Source organism: Alosa pseudoharengus, unplaced genomic scaffold (assembly GCF_046254945.1).
Source record: "Alosa pseudoharengus isolate Yale_2024_CS ecotype anadromous, Long Island Sound unplaced genomic scaffold, YU_APseudo_1.1 YU_APseudo_1.1_scf_2, whole genome shotgun sequence".
Classification (NCBI taxonomy): Eukaryota; Metazoa; Chordata; class Actinopteri; order Clupeiformes; family Clupeidae; genus Alosa; species Alosa pseudoharengus.
In genome coordinates this window covers 50,690,704-50,708,599 of record NW_027468663.1, presented here as the reverse complement: position 1 = coordinate 50,708,599, position 17,896 = coordinate 50,690,704, and the positions used below count along the sequence as shown (strand labels likewise).

The 17,896-nt window shown below is 45.5% G+C and overlaps 1 protein-coding gene across 3 annotated transcripts in view; it reads left to right on the top strand.

The window, feature by feature from the left end:
* The first annotated feature begins 296 nt into the window (after positions 1-296).
* lpin2 (lipin 2) overlaps positions 297-17,896 on the top strand; it is a 23,627-nt gene continuing 6,027 nt past the window's right edge. Inside the window, exons 1-15 of one of the 3 annotated variants that reach the window (XM_076295415.1) lie at positions 297-525; positions 6,316-6,516; positions 8,932-9,027; positions 10,069-10,370; positions 10,819-10,923; positions 11,025-11,151; positions 11,333-11,750; positions 13,238-13,337; positions 13,627-13,814; positions 14,133-14,226; positions 14,318-14,387; positions 14,556-14,648; positions 15,773-15,852; positions 16,444-16,597; positions 17,627-17,775. In XM_076295415.1, coding sequence (XP_076151530.1) covers positions 6,325-6,516; positions 8,932-9,027; positions 10,069-10,370; positions 10,819-10,923; positions 11,025-11,151; positions 11,333-11,750; positions 13,238-13,337; positions 13,627-13,814; positions 14,133-14,226; positions 14,318-14,387; positions 14,556-14,648; positions 15,773-15,852; positions 16,444-16,597; positions 17,627-17,775 — 2,168 coding nt within the window. In that variant the 5' untranslated portion in view covers positions 297-525; positions 6,316-6,324. Of the gene's footprint in view, positions 526-2,441; positions 2,767-6,315; positions 6,517-8,931; positions 9,028-10,068; positions 10,371-10,818; positions 10,924-11,024; positions 11,152-11,332; positions 11,751-13,237; positions 13,338-13,626; positions 13,815-14,132; positions 14,227-14,317; positions 14,388-14,555; positions 14,649-15,772; positions 15,853-16,443; positions 16,598-17,626; positions 17,776-17,896 lie in introns of those variants that run through there. The other 2 variants (XM_076295414.1, XM_076295413.1) reach the window with 2 other exon arrangements.

The following is a 17,896-nucleotide window of genomic DNA, read 5'->3' as shown; positions in this document are numbered from 1 at the left end:
TTAGGACTGTAGGCCTATAACAGTCAAATGTGAAGTTGTCAGTGCATCTTCAAAATGTAATGAAAGATAAGCATGTTCCTACTTAGTTCCCACATTAAGCAATAAAAGTAAATAATGCCTTCAGAATAATACTTGTGCTCTTTATCTAAAATTATTATAATTACCTATTAGAACACAATAACATTTACCCTAATAGCACTATATAAAGTGAAACTAAAAAGAGTCGCTTAATAATAAACCTGTAGTGACTTTGAATCACGTGAGTGTTCTCATTTTCACCCAGTTTGCCTGTGACCGTCCGGTCATGGTCTAAGAAAGGGTGTCACAGACTTGACAGGACATTGTTTTCCGTTTTGAAGGTTTGTTTACCACCCAGTGATTCTTGGGTTTGAAAGACGATCAGAAAATTCACGAGAAAGAGGAGTAGTTCAGAAATGAAGAGGAATTGGTAAAGGACTCGGAGCAGGAAAGAAGACCCTACAGCAACGTTTTCGTCATCTTGACACCGAGCTAACCAGAGACAAGGTAAACACGAAAGCCATTATATGATATGCTAGCTGACAACAAGGAATCCATTAGTTTACGTCTTATAGTTACAGCTAATGTTAATTACATTGATTTTTGACTGCTCGTATGTGCAGTTGATTTGGTGAGGCTTACGTTTGCTTTTAAACCGTCAGATCCAAGTGAATTTATTCACTGATGTTTCACCGGCTTGTTAGCTAACGACCGACCGGTCAACGACAGCTGTATGTTCAATTATAAAGTAACGTTAGCTAATGTAATAGTACAACTGAGTTAAATAAGGGAATACATTTGCATGTTACATACAATATTTAATTTAGAATGTTAATCTGTTGTGTGACGTTATGATGGCAAATTATATTCTTGCTCGCGGATGAATTGTTTCTCAATTTGAATCATCCCGGGTGGTGTAAGTTCATTAGGCTAGCTAGCTGCCTAGCTTGTAGCTTATGCTGGAGTTAGCCAGCTAGCAGTCAGTTAGCTAATTCATTGGCCTAACTGTAACGCAATGCACCCTTGATTCCTTGTAGATGTGATATAGTGATTATGGCAACATCATAGGCCTAACGTTACCTTCTCACGCCATAACTAACTAGCTAGTTAGCGACAAATGTTTACAACACGCTGTCTGAGTTTACTTGGACTAATGATGACACCAACATAGGTGAACCTTAACAGCTGTTGACAGCACTTATTTGAGCCACTAGCTGATCAAGCTGAGCTGGATGAGGGCTAACGTAGGAATAGTATATTTTGGGCATGTTTTCAAACTCGAATACGAAATAAGTAGCTACGTATGTAGAATAGACTACTATTTTATAGCATGACGATTAAAAACACTTTTTTGTATTGTTCCATTCTATCACAAACTATAACACACTGAATATAACTTTTCTGACTTCAGTCTGGCATGAAAAAGCACTAAGCTTAACTTGTCCAACTGGACAGTGACGTAGTTTCAAATTTAACTTCTGGAATGTGACACTAGCCTACATTGACTCCAGAATTCAAAGACCAGTGCACACATCACCTATCTGTGTCATGGATGTGTCATACATCTTAATAGTAACGTTAGTGTTCAATAAAAAAAAGCTTGGCCTAAAGTAAACCATACAACCTAGGGTTTGCCACTGCTATAACGTTATGTGGAAGCAGCTCTGTCTTTTAAATATAATAGGGCAATTTTGGCACTATAGGCTGATCAATAGCCACCAGTTTCCCAGACCTGTCCTGAAACATCGACCTTGAACCAAATGTTCAGATTTTCACCAATTGCGATTGTGTGCATTGATTAAGCAAACAAACTTGACCAGTAAAAATACATTTTTGAGTACAACTGAGTAGATTTTGGTGTTTGAATGATGTTTGTTTTTGTACGCTTTTCCACGAGCTGGCCACTGGCCATGTATCTTTAGGAACGCCCTGTTTGAATGTCCAAAGAGAGACTAAGTGCTGACAGCTGCCCTCCGCAAAAAATAATAATAATAATTAAAAAAAATCTTTGGTTTTGGCTCAAATGGAAAAGCACCCGTGATAACCTGCAATTTGTAGCCAAAGGCTATCTCATTTGAATTGGAATGACTCACTACTCCTCAACTGTTGTCAGCAATCTGGTTTACACTGTACACAGAGCACTGGGAGTCCTCTCTGTAAAATCATTAACCACTGCTGCCTGAGCACACCTGTGTTGTGCCAAGAGGAAAATGTTGTCACACGTGACAGCATGCTGGACTGGCCCATTTCCAGACTCCACCCCTGTTGGTCTTCTTACTTAACCCCCTTATCAAGGGGTAACGCCAGGATACCCTTTACAGGAAACAACCCCTTATCAGCTCCAGAGAACCAGTCCATATGCTGCCGTCTGATTGGTTAAAAGTAAGGTGGCCTCTCGTACATAGTTTGGTGCATGGTTAGATGTTGTCTGAACGCATTGCTTCAAAGGACACTACGAGTAGCACAGTGAACATCATTACAACAGTGGGATGAGAATTCACGCTGTGATCAATTGTTGGTGTTTAAAACTACCTGTTGGGGGTTATCGTGAGGTCGGCTGGGGAGGAGTCCGCTATTTGAGATCAAGATGAGGATGACAGATGTGTTACTGGAGAGCAGAAGAACACTTGGCTCTGAGTGGGATACAGAGAGGTGGAGATGAAGAGGGTACACTCTGCGGCTAGCCTGACGGAGTACGACACAAGTGAGCAGGATGACTCCCCATCCCTCAGGTCCTCCTGGTCCTTGGTGAGTGAGAGGCCTTTTGAAGACTATTCAATGGGTTCCTGGATACATCTCCCCTAGAGCAGGGTAGAACTTGGCGTCTCATTAGTGCAGGCTAACATCAGCATCAGTCATGACTCATCAGGCCACCCTCCGAATTTAATGGGGTGTCGTGATTGGAGGTTTGTGTACGGATCATAACAGCATGTGATGTTCCTTTTTTCAATTTGCTAGGATGAAATTCCTTTTTTGCCATGTGATGCTCTATCTCATAGTCTTTTACCATTTATCAGTGATAAGGTGTTCTGCTTGGTCCCAAGAAGTGTAGGCGATGGGCAATTTCATAATCGTGTGGGTTCCATGGTTCAAAGTCTACTAGCCGTGACAACGAAGCCTCTTAAGAAACACTTAAGAACAGCGAGCCTTGTATCCAATTAGTCATTGTTACCTTTGGGCTCTACACCAGGATAGGTAGTTGTGGATTTATGGGAAAACAAAACAAATTCTGAGAGTAATTACAATACAATTACATAAACAAAACGTTACAATGAGTTCCAAATCCCTCTCAAAGGTGAGTTCTGTGTTTGAAATGTAATAGCCTGCACACCAGTGAGATATCAATCAGTGCAATTCAATTTAATTACTATTCAATTACTGTATGACAAGGGTTTTTTTAATGAGAGAAAAATGTGTGAGCTGAGTATAAAATGTTCATGAATCAACATTTAACATGTGACTGAGTTTTCTTGGATCAGTTTGCTCTGCTAGCTAGTTAGCTAGGCCTATTTCACCTTGATGATTGTCCATCTCCCTGCAATTGAAATTAGGGCTGAAAATGAGTTTCCTTTTAGTTGAAGAGTGGAACTTCTTGAGTTTGTCTTGCCTTTCACCCTGGTCCTCTGGTATACAAAGTGAGGGAGCAGGTTCCCTCATCACTGGCAATAGCCAAGGTCTTGGTCACTTTTATGGTTCCATTCTGGACATGGTTCACTTTTTCATTAAAGTGAAGAGTGACAGGAAGTAAGTGGGAGAGAGAAATGAGGTGGGAATCGGGAAATGACCGTATGAGATTGGATTCGTACCTGGGTCCCCATGGGCACTTGGTCCCGTACATGGAACTGTACATGCCACAGCCCCCCCCCATTAATTTATTAAATATTTAAAAATACTAAAGCTTAATGTTCCAAATGTAAAGCATTTTGAGCTGCATTTTGTGTATGAAAGGTGCTATACAAAGCCTATTATTATTATTATTACAGTTTTTCTCAGTCGCTTTGGTACATTTCTCAGATCAGAATTGAAATTCTCAAAACTACCTGTTCAATCTTCACATCATTGTGTCACTTGTGCACATCAAAAAAGCAGTTTCTCATTTCTTTGAATAAGTTGCAAGTAGTTTGGTACATCCATGCAAATGATTATATACAATTCTCTGCTGTTTCCTACATTATCAATTGCTTATATGTCATGTTGATCAAAATGTATTATAATGGATCTCTGTTGAATAGTCTCACCCCCCCACAACATTTAGGCATTAGTTCATAGCATACGTCTTTACATGCAAAATGGTTGAACAAGTTGTCATAATGTCAAGCAAGATGATATTCGTTGTGATGTGAATGAGAATTTGTGGCCTAACAGACAGGAACGTCAGGAGGTGTAGGAAGACTGCACTGTAATTCCTCCAGCACTGTACAGTTTTCCCTAAAGAGATTGTCCTATGTTCACATTTCTACTTTTGTTTTCTGTTTTGTTTTGCATGTGCAGTGCTGTCTTTTCCTTTATGTATCGCAATGACATGGTCTGTCAACAATAGAAACAGTAAAAGCATAAATGTGAATATTGTCCAGTCTCTTGCAATCAAACTCCCATATACACTAAGGTGAAACCTACAATTTGCAATACAGTAATTGTCATCAAAACTTAAGCCATAGTTTACATCAGAACATCCCTCCAGAGTACACTATTATATTGACAACATGACTAACCAATTTGACTGTCGTATTCGTACACAATGACACAAGGACTTGTCATTCTGATGACACTGACATGTTCATTGACACAGATATTTACTTTTGAGGGATGATCTAAGGATTTTAAGCAAGAGAGTGGCTTTTGCAGGTAATCCATGGTGTTTTGCTATTTTTACGAATTGTTTTGAGAAATGCACTTACTGTTTTGCAAATGTTGAGGATGATTTGAGAAATGTACCAAAGCGACTAAGAAAAACAGTTTATTATTATTATTATTATTATTATACAATATTTCTCTAATGGGCTACAGTACCATGTGCAATTTCTATTAGCACTTGCACTAGCAAAAAAAAAAAATATTTCAAGAAGCTACTTCACTACAGCAGTAACTTATTTTGGTCATAAAGGGATTCTACAATTGAGTTGCTTACAATTAATATGCCTCACTCATTTTGCATAGATATTTTTGTGAAATTACACCTCACAATTAGAACACTAGAGCTGCATTAAGCTGTATGCAGTGGTGTTTGCAGCTGCACAATTGCTCTCACACAGTGTTTATGCTGTGTAGGCTAGTTAAAGTTAGCTTCTGTCTATGAGGGCCTTTGTTGTGCCCAGAGCCCTTTATTGCTTTTCTGTCTGTTCAGATATCTGATGAGTGTTCACATTGCTTCCTGTCCTGTCTGTATGGTCGCCTGGACAACAACTTTTAGATTTCCCAAATGCCACCGCTCTGAATAAGATCATGTTCATTTGTTCATTCACACTCACAGTGAGGCTCTCTAACGTTCTCAATATATCCTGCAGGGTCCCACTGTGCTCTCTGGTGTTGAGGTTTAATTTACTTTAAATCAATTTTAGTTTGAGACAGATGGCTAACATTGGTGTGTAAAACCAAAACAAACAAATCAACCAGGCTATGAATGGCCTTTCCAGAAAGTGCAATGTCATTTTACTAGTTCATGACCCAAGTTTGCGTAAATGCAAGTAATAGATTTATTACTTTTCAACAATTAAATTGCTTAGTAAGCTAAAGAAGTCCAAGCCTCATGTGAAATTGTTTATCATGTGTTGGGGCCAAAGGGGAAGTTCTTCTGCAAGGGTACAAAAACAGCACATTGCACCTTTGCACTGTAAGTTAAGGTTTTTTTCCCCAGCAGTTGTTATGGTTGGTGAATGAACTTAAGGTCAGCTTGTAAACAGGATGTATGGGCAGGCAGAGGACAGGCTTGCAGGGTGCCTGAGCGTCTGTCTCTCCTGCTCCTCGGCTTCCTGGCTCTGGCTGGCTGTGGTTCCCATGCTCAGCTGCACAGTTCACACTTAGTAGTCAGTCTTGTCACAGCGAGATAAGGGGCTCCAGGGAGCAGATGGACAGCGCAAGCCAAAACTGAATTTGTGCGAAAGAGACACCGCAGTCTTCTCTGAGTGGCTAACAAGGGTCCATTTTCGCTGACTCAAAGTGAGAATGGAAAAAAACGTCGGGGAAGAAAGAATTACTTTCATAAAGGAACTCAGGCTCGTGAAGTTGTTTGCTTTCATTAAAAACCATCAAGCTGTACCACATGCCATAACAATGAATACTTCCTGTCCTTTTCCTCAGGCAGACACCATGAACTATGTGGGTCAGCTGGCAGGCCAGGTGCTGGTGACGGTGAAGGAGCTGTACAAGGGCATCAACCAGGCCACGCTCTCCGGCTGCATCGACGTGGTGGTGGTGCGCCAGAGGGATGGCACCTACCAGTGTTCGCCGTTCCACGTGCGCTTCGGGAAGCTCGGGGTGCTGCGCTCCAAGGAGAAAGTGGTAAGTGTGAGGGTGGGCCTCCAGAGAGGCTGTAGGACAGGTACCGGGCAGGGCGGGCGGGTTGTAAACAGAGAGAGCAGACATTATTAGAATGGTGAAGTGAGAATGGCCGGTTGGGGGGACCTAGGCTAGGTATTTGAAGGAAATTGGAGATGGCCATCTGATGTGTGATTTCACAGACTAAATGAATTGCGTGTTAGGCCTAATTAATAACCTTTGGCTTATAGAGTTCCCATGGTCATGCAAATGAAAGAAAGCCATGGAGTTTTTTAAAGAAATTTCATTCAGCAACCAACCAGTGGACTAACTTATCCAATTTTGTTTACTTGGAGGGTGCACAAGGTCATGGAAATGTCATTAAAGATCCTCAAAAAGTATTGTAAAACTTTTGAAATGTGCATGAATATGTATATAAGCTCAGACAGATATTGAGTACACTGTATGTTAGGCTCATCTGTGGACTGGTGTTGGTTCTTGCCTCTCTGCATGAGAAAGGTCCACTGAAGGAATGTGCACAGCTGAGCATAAACAATCACTTTTTTATGGAGTCACATGGTGTGTGTGAGCTCAGCTTGGCACGGTGCAGGCTGGCGAAATGAATGACCTTATCAGTTGGCTCCATGGTCCTGCATCTGCTAGTTAGCGAGGCCTGCCTGAGCCCATCGACTGAATGTTATTTATTGGGGGAAAACAAAACTCAGAATCCCAGCGCTGTATTTTCTCATTAGCGGTGAGAACCCCGTCTACTCTGATCAACGACTCGCTGGCTTCCACCCACAGCAAAAAGCGTGTCGCAGCGCTTTGGCGGTAGAAACCACTGGGCTGAACCGCCACCAAAATGATGCTGGTCACATTTCGCCGTGACCTCTGTGTTTTTTTTTTTGTACTAGGCTGTGTGGGCGTCAGTCACAGCCACAGTAGCAGAGAGCCTTGAGCACGGGGACAAAAAAATGGAGGCGGGGGAAGGGTGTGCTCGTCAACCATCTGCGCAGAGGAGAGGATTGTTGAGAGGTGTAGAGAAGAGAAAAGAGGCGCAGTCGCTATGGCAACAGGTTTCTCAGAGTCAAGCTCCACATTAAAGAGAAGGTGGGAGGGATTGTCTCATCAAGGTTGCTTGTGAGATGGGGGTGAGGGGAAAAAAAGATGTCTGAATTCTTCCTAACTCTTCTTACATGTAGACCTGTATTACTATGTGGGTGTTTATCCGTCATTTTATTATGATCTTTTTCGTCTCATGGGCCATGGCAATCCGTAATGAAGATAAAACTTAATCAGACGCACATTGCAGGGAAGGTGGTGGTGGGTGTGCAAGACTGACAAAGACACAGTCCTCAAAGGATCGTCTGCAGCTCGTGTTTGGCCTGTCAAGAAGCCTCGACTGTGCCGCACCAAAGCCTTTTTTGTACTGTGTTCTGCCTAATTATATTTGAGTGATTCTCAAAAAGCTGCCCAGCCACCCCCCCACCCACCCACTACGCATCCTTTGTTCTGTGGTCAGCATTCCAAACGAGTGTTAGTGCTCAGCTAACGCTATGTGAAGCAGGCTGTTTAACGTGATGTATGTTGTCGGTAAGCAGGGCTGGCACGGTCCACCCTCTCGCACACAGCCGGGGAACGTGAGCGGACTCGGCCGCTCTGTATGCTGGTGAGCTTTGCAGGAGCTTCACCTCTCCTGATCCCTGCCGGTTATTAAGATTCTAGCCCACCTCTCGACAAACATAAATCACAGAGCAACCTGGGAAATAAACCCAACAGGCTGCAGGCAACACAAAGCAAGCAGTGCTGGAGAGGGAGGAGAAAAAAGAGGGAGAGAAAACTACAGGATGTGCGTTAGAATGCAAAAGTTTTTTTGTGTGTGTTTGGAATGGGAAGTGAGAAAGTAGATAAGAGAGAGAGAGAGAGAGAGAGAGAGCAACTGTGAGGGAGGAAAGGGGGTTGAATGCATGTCATTTAAGACGGCAAGGATCAGGTTGCCAGCTCTCCTTGCAGTAGTGCAACCGTGCACCTCCACCACCACATTAAGTTAGCTCCATGCGAAAACACCCGAGGCCAACGCCAGGGCCAGTACTTTGGCCGTATCAGGTTCGCTGAATAACCTGGCCCTCCGTGGAGCCCAGTTAGCAGGCTGCCTTCCTGCGCTCAGGAAGCGCCTTGTAGCCTAATTGGGTTTGGGGCCCACCGAGGAGGCCAGCCCCGCTCTAGAGCTTCCCCCTCAGGCAGTGTGCGGAGGGAACCACAGGGGCCTGCCTGGCTAGCTTCACCTGAAAGCTTTCCTAGAGCTTTCCCTTGACTAGAGGTCAGAGAGCACGATAATCATGAGGGGCCCGGGGAAAAGCTCGTTGCGGCTCCGCCATGTGCTTCTATTTAAGGCCGGCGCTCACCCCCCGTGGGGTCCTGTGCTTGTTTTTTTCACAGATCGACATCGAGATCAATGGGGAGCCGGTGGATTTGCACATGAAGCTGGGAGACAACGGGGAGGCCTTCTTCGTGCAGGAAACGGAGGAGCAGAATGTGAGCATTCACACCACTGCATCTGTTATTGCTCATGGACCATCCCATCACACCAGGCTGTTAAACAAACACCGAATTTTAATCAGTGAATATTTTTGACTGCGAGAGCTCCCATTCATTGCATTACAGTCTCCTTGAGCACTGATCTGAACAGGGCTTAGGCTTCTGTTGAAAAGACTCCCATGTTGTTTTAAGTCATCAGATTCCTAAGAGATCTATGAGCCTAAGTCAATTACATGTGCGGCAAGCACAGAAATTGCTTCTTTAATGTGTGTATCTGCACCCAGAGCCATGATTGGACTTGAATGCATTCCATTCCCTTTAATCCCTCTTCTGGGTGTTTATTTCAGGCTGAAAGTAAAATATACAGATTGATATAGATGCAGTATAGATATTGCTTAGTGCCTATGACAATATTAAATGGACATGACATTTTAGGTAGGGCTGCACAATTAATCCATTTTTAATTGAAATCACAATTTGAACTAATGCAATGATCTGACAGCAAAGGCTGCAATTATTTGCGCAGCTCGCAACTGTCCCAATGATACATGTTGTCACATCTATGATTTTTTACATTCATGTCATCCTCCTTGTGCGACAGACCATGAAGCTCACCTAACAGGAGTGCTGTGTTTCTCATGCACTTGGCATGCTCACTAATCAGAAGTGGCCCAACTTGGTGAAATTAGGAATATAGAAGTGGAGTTTGACTTTCAAAAAGAAAATCGCAACATCTGTCAGAAAATCGCAACATCTGTCAGAAAAAAAAATGCAATATGCGATATTTTGCCCAAATTACAGCCCCACTGTTCAGACGAGATTTGTCAAGTATATCAAATAGAAAATAGATTGTGTGTTATGTGCCTGAAGAAATCAAGAAATCAAATAGAAAATAGATTGTGTGTTATGTGCCTGATGTTGTTATTTATTTGACGGTCTCCTTCCTCTTTGTCTTTTCTTGTTTTTGTGCATGCTTTGCTGAGCTGTTGCACTGTACTGAAAGAGCACAATTAAACGCCGTCCTGTTCTCATCTACAGGAAATCGTCCCGGCTCACCTGGCCACCTCGCCCATCCCCACCGAGAGCCACATGTTCTGGATCGGCGGGCAGGGCGCTGGAGCCGTGGACGAGCCCCCGGAGGCCGACGACCCCCCCGAGGCACCAGTCAGCAGCACCAGCTCGGTGAAGAAGAAGAGGAAGAGGAGGAAGAAGCACAAGGGTGACCCGCGACGCGAGGAGCTGACCCCGCCGGCCACCGTCGCCACCCCCCCCCAGCCCAGCGAGGAGATCTTTGAGATGGACCTGAGCTCTGACGAGGAGACGGCAGCGCACAGCCCCAGGTGAGTGAGGGGCATGGCTGCGGCTAGTGATGGGCAAATGAAGCTTTGGTGAACCACTGAACCACAGCAGTGTGAACCTAGCGACACTAGCTGAAAAGCAAAAAGATGGCCGCCACACATACATTTTTCAACATAAAAGTCCTTAGCAAACCAATATTTTTGGTTACATATACTGGGGTATTTGGGTAAGGGCTTTTATGTTGAAAAATCTACATGTGGCAGCCATATTGGATTTTTTCATTAGTGTTGCTAGCTTCACACTGCTGTGGTTTAGTGGTTCACCAAAGCTTCATTTGCCCATCACTAGCTGTGGCTACTCCTGCCCGCGGCTCAGACGCACAGACTGTCGGAATACTGGAACACTGACCATTGTTTGGCGTAGATGAAGTGTATACCTTTTTTACAGAATGGCCACTTGCCTAATCCTAATTGTTGTCCTGCCACGCAGATCTCCTTCTATTAGCACTGCACGGGAGGTGGAACAAAAATACCCTGCACACCATTCCTTAGACAACTACCCCTTTTCTGATGGAGATTGGTCTACCTCAGACAGGTATCGGCTCTCTAAAGGCTCCGTATCATGAACATCCTTACAAAAGAACACTTTTGAGACTCAATATCTAACTTTTTTTATTTCTTAATTCATTTGTACAGTCATGGCCTATCCCAGGCCTTCTCCCCAAAGAGTGACTCTGAGTTGATGGTGCGGCCCTCAGAGAGCATGCTCAGAGCGGAGTCGCACATGCAGTGGACCTGGGGGGAGTTCCCTGAGCCAACGCGGGTAAGGAGGCATCTACACACTGCACCACACACACACACACACGTGTTAGCGACTTATCAGTGTGTCAGACACGCGCACGCGCACGCGTGTGTGTGTGTGTGTGTGTGTGTGTGTGTGTGTGTGTGTGTGTGTGTGTGTGTGTGTGTGTGTGTCTGACACACTGATAAGTCATTCATAGCAGCTGTGTCTCCAGGCTCCCAAAAAGGAGAGACCCGAGCTGCCCAAGATGGTCACCATCACGCCCTCGGAGAACACGCACTTCCGGGTCATCCTGAGCTCCGAGGCCATGGGCACTGAGACCGACGGGCAGGGTGGCAGCGGCCGGGTCGGTCATCAGGAGGACCCAACCCCGGTGTGCGCCATCGTCAAGCCCAAGCCCCGCTCGCCCGTGACCACACCTGTGACCACACCTGTGACCACAGTGGCCCCCGTCAGCACCTTGACCCCCTCGGAGCCCGAGGAGGTGTCCGAGGAGGTGTCCGAGCCTGGCGTGAGCACGTCCACACCAGCCAACGCCCAAGCTGCTGCTGCTGCCGCTGCTCAGATGGCCGGGGACATGGCCGACACCTCCAAGTCTGACTCACCTTCCAAGAAGAAAGGTGTGCCTTGCACTTTGCACTTTTACAGTCTAACGTAGGGTTTCGAGAGAAGTGAAAGATAGCAGAGATAACACCTGGGCCCACATTCCCAAAGCGTCTCAAATATAGAATCTGTTCAAACTTGCTCCTAGGAGAAACTCTAAACAAAAACTCTTTGGGAAAACAGTTAAAATCAATTGCAAGGGATTAATTAAAGGTTATATGGTCTTTTGGGCCCCCACCGTCGACTTCAAGGCAGCGCTGGGTTTAGGGTTAAGGTTAGGATAAGGTGCCTTGAAGTCAATGCTGGCAGTGGTGCCTTGAAGTTGACGCTGGGGGACGCGCCATCAAGCTTAAAGTTAAAGGCCTTATATTAAAGGCCTTTAACTCATTGAGTGCAAAAAATGTAATATTACGTTTTTCCTTCCCATGCGTTGAGTGCCAAAAACGTAATATTACGTTTTTAGCTTTTTTTTTTAAATTACGAAACTAGACACTCTAACACACCTTATATGTGATTTTGGGAACTCTGTGATGAATGGAAATGAAATATATGACGATCGAAAACTCATGAAAACGCACAATCTGGACATTTTATCCGGACTTTTTATCATAACTCGGTTGCTGCTTTGGGTCGAATCAGTGACGCATGCACGGCAGCTCAAAACCAGGCCATTTTCGTGGGTCTATCACTAGGTGGCAGTCTCGCCAGGTCTCGCTGATCACTTCCCGGAAAGTTTACAGGCAACACTTCATATTTCATGAAAGACGTTATATCTCCATTTCTAGAAAAAAACTGCAATTTTGATTAAAACTAGCCACTGTTTAGCTTGGGATTTCTCAGGAACAGAGGTGTGTAGAGATACACGGTTTGCACCCACTGAGAGCTTAAAGTCTCACCTTTTAAACAAGCCATTGTATGTGTTCTGTGGCTGTACAAAAATCATCAACAATGGTCTAGATTGCTGGCACTCTAGGACAAAGCTTCCGAAAACAGCTTGGCATTCAATGAGTTAATTATAAGGGATGAAAAAATGTCACCCATCAATGGAAACAACCCATTTAGTTATGAAATTGAATTCCATGTAACTGAGTGTAATTGAATTGTATTATAAAAATAAACTAGCTTCTGTCTACACAAACATGTTATCATACAGATACAAAACTGCAAGCTGATACTCAACCTGTGGATAGCATATTCCATTATGATTTGTTTTGTAGCCTATTCCAGTTTTATTTCATTCATCCATCTTTGTGATGCGCATGCACATGCCTACTCGCGGGTACAGACCTGTCACTAATCAACCACTCCTTAAAGTCTCTTAACAAACAAGATGTTTTTTCATAGTAAAGAAGTACTAGTAAAGTGTCTCAGCAGCTTTATCAATAGGATTCAGGAGAAAACAGCCAGGAGGTTTTAATGCAATTTGAAGATGAAATGCTTTGTGAATAGCCTGAAGGACTTCTCAAGGGCTCTGGTCTTTATCTTAATGTTTATTATCTAACAGGAGTCCCAAAGAGGAGTCAGCACCAGGGGCCTGAAGATATCTACCTGGACGACTTGAATGTACTTGATGCAGATGCTGTTGCTCGCTATCTTCCCAAGAGGTCAGTGATATGATTGCTCAGTTAGAGCAGGGCTTTCTCAAACGCTGTGCCATGAATGCTGCACAGGTGTACAGCAGGAAAGCATACTTATTGAGTATTTATTTTCATTGATAACAGTATACATTCAACCTTTAACTGGACTCTGTACTCTCTCTGTGTGTGCGTGTGTGTGTGTTTGTATGTGCGCGTGTGCGTGGGCCTGTGCGTGTGCGTGCGTGTGTGTGTGTGTGCGTGTGTGTGTGCGCGTGTGTGCGTGCGTGTGTGCGTGCGTGTGTGTGCACGCGCGCAGTGACTCAGAGCCAGGTTCTAAGCACTGGATTGAGTCAGGGCTGCACTCCGGGTCCCAGTCGCCCCAGTCGGTGGGCAGTGCGGCAGCTGACAGTGGCACCGAGTGTCTGTCCGACTCGGCCGGCGACCTGCCCGACGTCACCCTGTCCCTGTGCGGCGGGCTCAGCGAGAACGCAGAGATATCCAAAGGTACGGCGCCGAGGGGCTCTAAAGAGGGAACTCTGTAGAACCACCAACAGCAAAAAAGAAGGGAGGACTGAATCTGTTTAAATGCCAGCCTGTCTGTGTTGGTGGGCTAAGTGTGTATTAAGATGCTGTGGGAATGTACTGGGTTTAGATACAGCCAAGTTGGCATGTCTGTAGGAGCAGATGTAATAATGAATTTAGTTTTAAAAGGGTTTATATTCAAAAGGATTGTTCTCCTGGGAAGGTTATTGAAGTATTCATTCTTTAGAATGCTTGAAGGCTGTTGCTAACGGCTTGATTTTTACCTTTCTATTTTTCTAGAAAAGTTCATGGAACATATCATCACCTACCAGGAATTTGCAGAAAACCCTGCCATAATAGACAATCAAAACCTGGTTGTAAAAATTGCTAACAGGTAAGTATCTTCAACCTTTCGAATCGCAGAAATCAACACGGGTGTCTTTGTAGAAAATTGATTGATCATTGTTGTTTTTCATGTCTTTCAGATACTACAACTGGACATTAGCTGCTCCCTTGATTCTGAGTTTGCAGGCGTTTCAGAAAACCTTGCCTAAGGTAGTCCAACATATAGTTGCCGTTAGATAACAACCATAGTGTCTCACTTGAATTAAGCACATATCAGAAAGCATCAGAATGAATAAAATGCACCACTAACTACCCGATATATTTTCATGGTTGCCTCCATCTTGTATAACTTAGTATGTTTTCTGTTGTGTGCCCTAGGCTACAGAAGAGGCTTGGGTGAAGGAGAGGATGCCAAAGAAGTCGGGCCGCTGGTGGTTCTGGCGCAAGAGAGCCGACAGCACCATCAAACCGGTGAGTAGTCACACAGTGCATTAAAATAGCCGGACAGAAATCCATATCTGCTCCCCACACCCCTCAGACTCCCACACTCGGCGTCTTAGAACGCTTTGCTCGCATTGATTGCCGAGTTTGGCATTGGCTTAAGTGAGCCTTAGTGTCTTGTTCCTCTTTATTTTTTCATCACGGAGGAAGTGTTTGCACAATCCTCGTGTGGGATAGATAGAAGGCTTTCTGTCTTTGTGGCAGGCATGATTGTGGCCACCCTCCACCCTACATTCCGCCCACCAAACGTACATATCCACACTTTTGTACAGTCCTCCCGCACGTCCGGACGTCACCCCCCCCCCCCCCCCCACCTCTCCCCCAGGCCCAAATGCAGTTGTGTAATGAGACAGTGATGGAGGGGGGCGCCGGTGCCTCTACTGTCTGCCCGCCGAGCGCTGCTGACGGGGGATGAGCGCCGAGTGCGGCGGCTCTTCTCCAGGGAGGCCTTTCATCAGCGGCGTGTGTCATGGTGGCGCCGACGTGAGGATGCGGACACATCATTAGGGCCCTAATAAGTGCTCAATCTCGCGCCGCCCGTCCCTAAACGAGCGGTAATTAAAGCCTGTGTTGTCACGGCAGCCGAGCTGTCGATGGGCTCGGTCAGTGCTCTCCCCCGCAGCAAAGGAAAAGCAAATAGACAAGGTCTAGTCAATTACAAAGAAAAATTAAGCACTATGTATTCAATTGGATTGTCCTTCTCTCTCTCTCTCTCTCTCTCTCTCTCTCTCTCTCTCTCTCTTCTCTTTCTCTCTGTCTTTCTCTTGCACTCTCATCCTCTCTGTCTCTGTCTCTCTCTCTCTCTCTCTCCTGTCTCTCTCTTCTCTTTCTCTCTCTGTCTTTCTCTTGCACTCTCATCCACTCTGTCTCTCTGTCTCTCTCTCTCTCTCTCCTGTCTCTCTCTTCTCTTTCTCTCTCTGTCTTTCTCTTGCACTCATCCTCTCTCTCTCTCTCTCCTGTCTCTTCTCTCTCTGTCTTTCTCTTGCACTCATCCTCTCTCTCTCTCTCTCCTGTCTCTTCTCTCTCTGTCTTTCTCTTGCACTCTCATCCTCTCTCTTTCTCTCTCTCTCTCTCTCTTCTCTCTCTCTGTCTAGTCGGAGAGTGCAGGCAAGCTGGAGATGAAGGACTCTCAGCTTGAGGATGTGGGACCTTCCCAGGATAGCCGAGCCCTACAGTGAGTCAGCGTCACTGCTTGTCATGTCGCACGACAGCACACGCACACACACACACGCACACACACACACACACACACACACACACACACACACACACACACACAGACACACACACAGACACACACAAAAACACACACACACAGACACACACAGACACGCACACACACACGCACGAGCAGAAGTCTAAAAGAAGGCTGTTTATTCTGGAACACCGCCTGTCCACTTCCCCCAGGGGCTGGGGCTCAAAGTTCTGTCACGGAGAAGCAACTTTCCTTTTAAAGCAGGTGCACCAAGGCAGCAAAGCCGTTTGATCCCCAATCAAAACATTCCGCACTGGTTAGAAGACTTAGAAGACAAGTCTGAAGTGAAGTCTGTGCTATTCACTATACAAATGTGTCATCAGAACCTGTAGTTCATTATCTGACTGATTTTTTTCTAAGAGGCGTTAAGGAGTGATGTACCAAATCAACACCTCGCTAGGAGGTGATAATGAAGCTGTACATCTGTAAATGTCACTGTATAAGCAGCTATTGTGTTAGTGAGTGAACTGGGCTGCCATGACGTGACACTGACGCGCGTCTCCTCCATAGGTCGCTGGAGCGGGACTCGTCGAGTGACGAGGATGCCAAGGAGCTGAGTGCCACCGCGGCCGTCTCGCTGGAGCGCAGCGCCCAGGCCGACTCTTCAGCGCACCTCCACACACACTCCTACAAGAAGTCCCTCCGCCTCTCCTCCCAGCAGATCGTAAGGGCCCGTCTTCCTCTCACCTCATAAGGGTGCCTGGGCCACAGACCCCACTAGCCACCTTGAGTCCTGTTTACACTTGTATGCTCAAGGTCTTGTTAAGCCTCAGGGCTAGTGCAGAACTGTAGTAGAGTTTATAAGGAAAACGCCACACCAGACGTGTGTGTGTGTGTGTGTGTGTGTGTGTGTGTGTGTGTGTGTGTGTGTGTGTGTGTGTGTGTGTGTGTGTGTGTGTGTGTGTGTGTGTGTGTGTGTGTGTGTGTGTGTGTGTGTGTGTGTGTGTGTGTGTGTGTGTGTGTGTGTGTGTGTGTGTGTGTGTGTGTGTGTGTGTGTGTGTGTGTGTGTGTGTGTGTGTGTGTGTGTGTTCAGGGCAACAGGAAGAGGCTGCAGACGCGGCATGAAAGCAAAGGCCTGTGTGTGAGAACCAGTGGCAAAGCTCCATTGGCAGCACAACTGGCCCACACGGGGGAGCAGCTCCCCCCTCTGGTGGCTGCTCAGTGTCCCTGGGAGGCCGAGGCCGAGGCTGGCTCCTTTCCTCCACGTCCTCATGAGCAGGACTCTTGGATGGAGCTGACGCAGTTTCATTAAATCATGACCTATGAGTTGGATGCGTGCTGGAACACAGTGTTCCTGACAGTGGAGGATGTTTTATTGGGGAAGGGCCGGAGGGTTGGATTTCACAATGCGGCATGATACTAGCTTCTTAATGGACGTCAGTAAAGGGAGAGAAATTAATTTTCAAGAAATGGGGGTAGAAATCTGATGTTGGGCCCATGGGTAATGGTTAATTGATCATTTGTGAGGATGGTTTTTCGCCCTGATAATGGCATGGTAATTGGGTTGACCCATGCAATCTATGTCACACATGATTAATGTGAAGGGTAACAATTGATTTTAATGACTAGTCACAGACCATGCCCTCAGTGGATGTATTAGTCTGTGTGTGTGTTTGTTTGCCTTTGACTGTCCCTGAACATGCCTGTCTATGTTTGTGTGTGTGTTTGTGTGTGTGTGTGGATGAACCCACAGGCCAGTCTGAAGTTGAAAGAGGGTCCTAATGACATGACCTTCAGCATCACCACACAGTACCAGGGCACATGCCGCTGTGAGGGCACCATCTACCTGTGGAACTGGGATGACAAGGTCATCATCTCTGACATCGATGGCACCATCACCAAGTATGTTCCCCTATGCCAGCACTCGTCCAGGGTTGCTAGGAGTTTGTAATAATCTTAGTTAGTAACAGACTAGGGTTAGGCATACACTATGGGTGCGTTCGTAATTTGCCACTCCGAGCGC